General features: G+C 49.5%; 1 protein-coding gene across 1 annotated transcript; it reads left to right on the plus strand.

The window, feature by feature from the left end:
- The first annotated feature begins 421 nt into the window (after positions 1–421).
- Positions 422–2,735, plus strand: LOC147749009 (uncharacterized). Its single transcript, XM_086929371.1, has 2 exons — positions 422–1,634; positions 1,912–2,735. The coding sequence occupies exons 1-2, from the start codon at positions 422–424 to the stop codon at positions 2,733–2,735; spliced, it is 2,037 nt and encodes a 678-aa protein (XP_086785497.1).
- Positions 2,736–3,140: the final 405 nt, after the last annotated feature.

Raw genomic sequence — 3,140 nt, forward strand, 5'->3', positions numbered from 1 at the left:
ACTATGCGCTGTGGCACGCTCGTATTTTCGCGCTTCACGCGCTTCTGTTCTCAGCACCGTACAGCCTGTCAGCTGTTCTCCCCCTCTGCATGCCGGTGGTTTCGTCCGACTTTGCCCCTCGCGCTCCTTCTCACCTTGTCGCCTGAATCTTCCCTCAGCGCTTCTCGAAGCCTCTGTCTCTCACCATTTTGATTCAGCGCTGCACCGGACTGCCTCTCTCTCCTCAGTCCCGCCCTTCACACGCCCACAGAGCTGCTTGGCTCATTAACCCTTTCCTGCCACACTTTTGCTGTTTGTAGCATTTTCAATGGAACGTGACAGTTCTTCTGAGGATGTACCCTCCAAGGAGGACAGTGGCTCTTTCAAACAAGATTTGAGCAAGTTTATAAATAATTCTGTGGAACATACAGTGGACTTATCCATGAAGCGCATATCTAAGACAATGGAAAACTCGATGCTCAGCATTATGTCCAAGGTTTTGGCTCATTCTGCGGGGGAAAGCAGAAAACGTAAGGTGGACCACTCTGCTCCTGTGCTTACTTCCAAAAAATCATCATTGTTGATGGGCGAGTCTTTCTTGCATTTGACTGAGGACTTAGTGCCTCCCAGGCCTCCTGCTAAGGAGGGGTTTGTCGGTACCGAGGGCAAGAAGAAACAAAAGTCAAAGCACGCAGAGTCACCAGTTAAAAAACTGGTAATTTCCACCGTCTTGGACACTGACGATGATATGGCTGATGCAGAAGATTTATTTGATGTTTTTGATGTGGCTGACCCTCCTTCCCCCCCTGCAAAAATTCCCAAATCTGATTCTTTCAAATTTGAACCGGTCTTTGACTCAGATGGTCTCCCCATGTTTGACCCTGCTTCGATCCGTCACCCTAATTCCACGGAATGGCTCCCCTCCCACCATGTGGGCGAATATATTTTGGCCCGTCTATGCCTTCCTCTGGAGACCGCAGTGCGGTCGAGACTTAAATCAGAATGCCCAAAACCTTCCTTACCAGAAAAAATTACTCAAGTTCCCACAATTGATCAGCCCCTTCTCACATTTTTCTCCAAATTTGGCAAAGACCCACGCAAGGGAGTTGATAAGGCATGGTCCTCCTGTCAGGACAAGGTTTTGGATGTGGTGGGTCCTCTGGCCCGTATTCTTGACATGGCAGAATCTGCCCGGCTTGAGGGTGCTGACCTCTCTGCCGAGGACATTTCTATGTGGGCTCAACGTGCTTTTTGTCTATTAGGCAATGCCAACTCTGCCATTACCCACGAACGTCGCAAAGGACTTTTAATTAAGTTGGATACCAAACTTGCAAATCTCACCCCCATGGATCCTGGTCCCAAGGCTAATGGCCTTCTTTTTGGCGACAACTTGGTCCGTGACCTCAGCAGGTTTGTCTCTACCTTCGCCTCCTTGGACAAGGCACAACAATCCATTAAAAAAGTTTTTTCTCCACGTGTTTTTGGACCTGCCGGACGAGGCAGGGGTCGCTCTTCCGGCCGTCCCTACAACCAAGGCTCCAGAGGCTCCTACAATACCTCCCAGGACTACAAGCCCCAATTCTACCCACAACGGGGACGTGGCTTCCGTGGTAGAGGACAGAAAACCTATCGCAATCCCAACTCCAACCAACAAGGTAAGCCCTTCTTTTTCCCCTCCTGTAGGAGGCCGTCTAAAATTGTTTCTGTCAAAATGTGTCACCATAAGCTCAGACTCCTGGGTTCTCAACACTGTTCAGGGCTACCTCATAGAGTTCTCCTCTCCTCCTCTCCAAACCTCTTTTCCCCCTCCTCTAGTTTTCTCCACCCTTATGGCCAATCTAATCTCGAACGAGATTCAATCTCTTCTCCAGAAACAGGCCATTCAGATTTTTCCCTTCGGCTCTTCAGGCTTTCTAAGCTCCATTTTTCTAGTTCAAAAGAAAAACAAGAAACTGCGTCCTGTCATCAACCTCAAATGCTTCAACCAGTTTGTGATTTATCGTCACTTCAAAATGGAGACTATCCTCCATTTGCGAGACACTCTTTGCCCAAAAGATTGGATGGTGCGTCTAGACCTTCAAGACGCTTACCTCTCTGTGCCTATCCATCAGTCTCACTGGAAGTTTGGTCAATTTCAATGGTCAGGTGTGACCTATTGTTTTACCTCTCTCCCCTTTAGTCTCTCTTCCGCTCCATGGTGCTTCAGAAAGCTCCTGAAGCCAGTGGTCGACTTCCTCCGTTCTCTCGGAATACGTCTTATCATTTACCTGGACGATATTCTGATTCTCAATTCCGACAGACTCTCTTTTCTGTCCGATCTTCAGACGACTCAGTCTCTTCTACTGGACTTGGGTTTCCTCATCAACCCGGAGAAGTCCTCTTTGATTCCATCTCAGAATACAGAGTTCCTGGGGTTCCTTGTGGACTCAGTGGCCACTTCTCTCCGCCTACCCCTCTCCAAAGTTTCCAGAATCAAAGCAGAGATTGCCTCTGTCCTTCAGTCTTCCCTTCCGTCCATCCGGTCCTTGGCCAGGATCGTCAGCCTCCTTTCCTCCTCTATCCAAGCCATCTTCCCAGGCCCTCTCCACTATCGCGCTCTTCAGCGCCTAAAAATCAGACATCTTCGTCAAGGCCTTGCCTACGCAGACCTCGTCGCCTTAGACTCAGAGTCCCGCACAGAGCTTCAATGGTGGATAGACCATTTAGATGCGTGGAACGGGCGTAAATCTTCGCCACTGCCCCAGATCTTGTATTAGAATCCGATGCAAGCCTGACGGGTTGGGGCGCCCGCTGTGGACCAATCTCGACTGGAGGTACATGGTCGTCCATGGAGGCCAAGTTGCACATCAACTGTTTAGAGATGCTTGCAGGTTCCTTTGCGATTCAAAGCCTTTCCAAAGACAGAATCAAATGTTCCATCCTTCTCCGCATGGACAATGTTTCTGCGGTCGCTATATCAATCATCTTGGCGGGACCAGTTCCAAGCCTCTGGCGGATCTAGCGAAAAGCCTGTGGGAGTTTTGCCTCTCTCATCATCATTCCTTGACAGCGGAATACCTTCCCGGAAATCTCAACTCCGTGGCGGACTGGCACTCCAGGTTTCTTCACGATTCCAGCGATTGGAAGCTTTGTCCCTCCGTTTTCCGTTCTCTTTCTAACAT

The sequence above is a fragment of the Lissotriton vulgaris genome, chromosome 1_1 (assembly GCF_964263255.1).
Source record: "Lissotriton vulgaris chromosome 1_1, aLisVul1.2, whole genome shotgun sequence".
NCBI classification, from domain to species: Eukaryota; Metazoa; Chordata; class Amphibia; order Caudata; family Salamandridae; genus Lissotriton; species Lissotriton vulgaris.

Coding starts and splice junctions, on each gene's coding strand:
- LOC147749009 (XM_086929371.1), top strand. CDS start 422: ATGAAGCGCATATCTAAGACAATGGAAAACTCGATGCTCAGCATTATG. Junction 1,635..1,911: donor TCCCAACTCCAACCAACAAG/GTAAGCCCTTCT, acceptor CCATTTTTCTAG/TTCAAAAGAAAAACAAGAAA.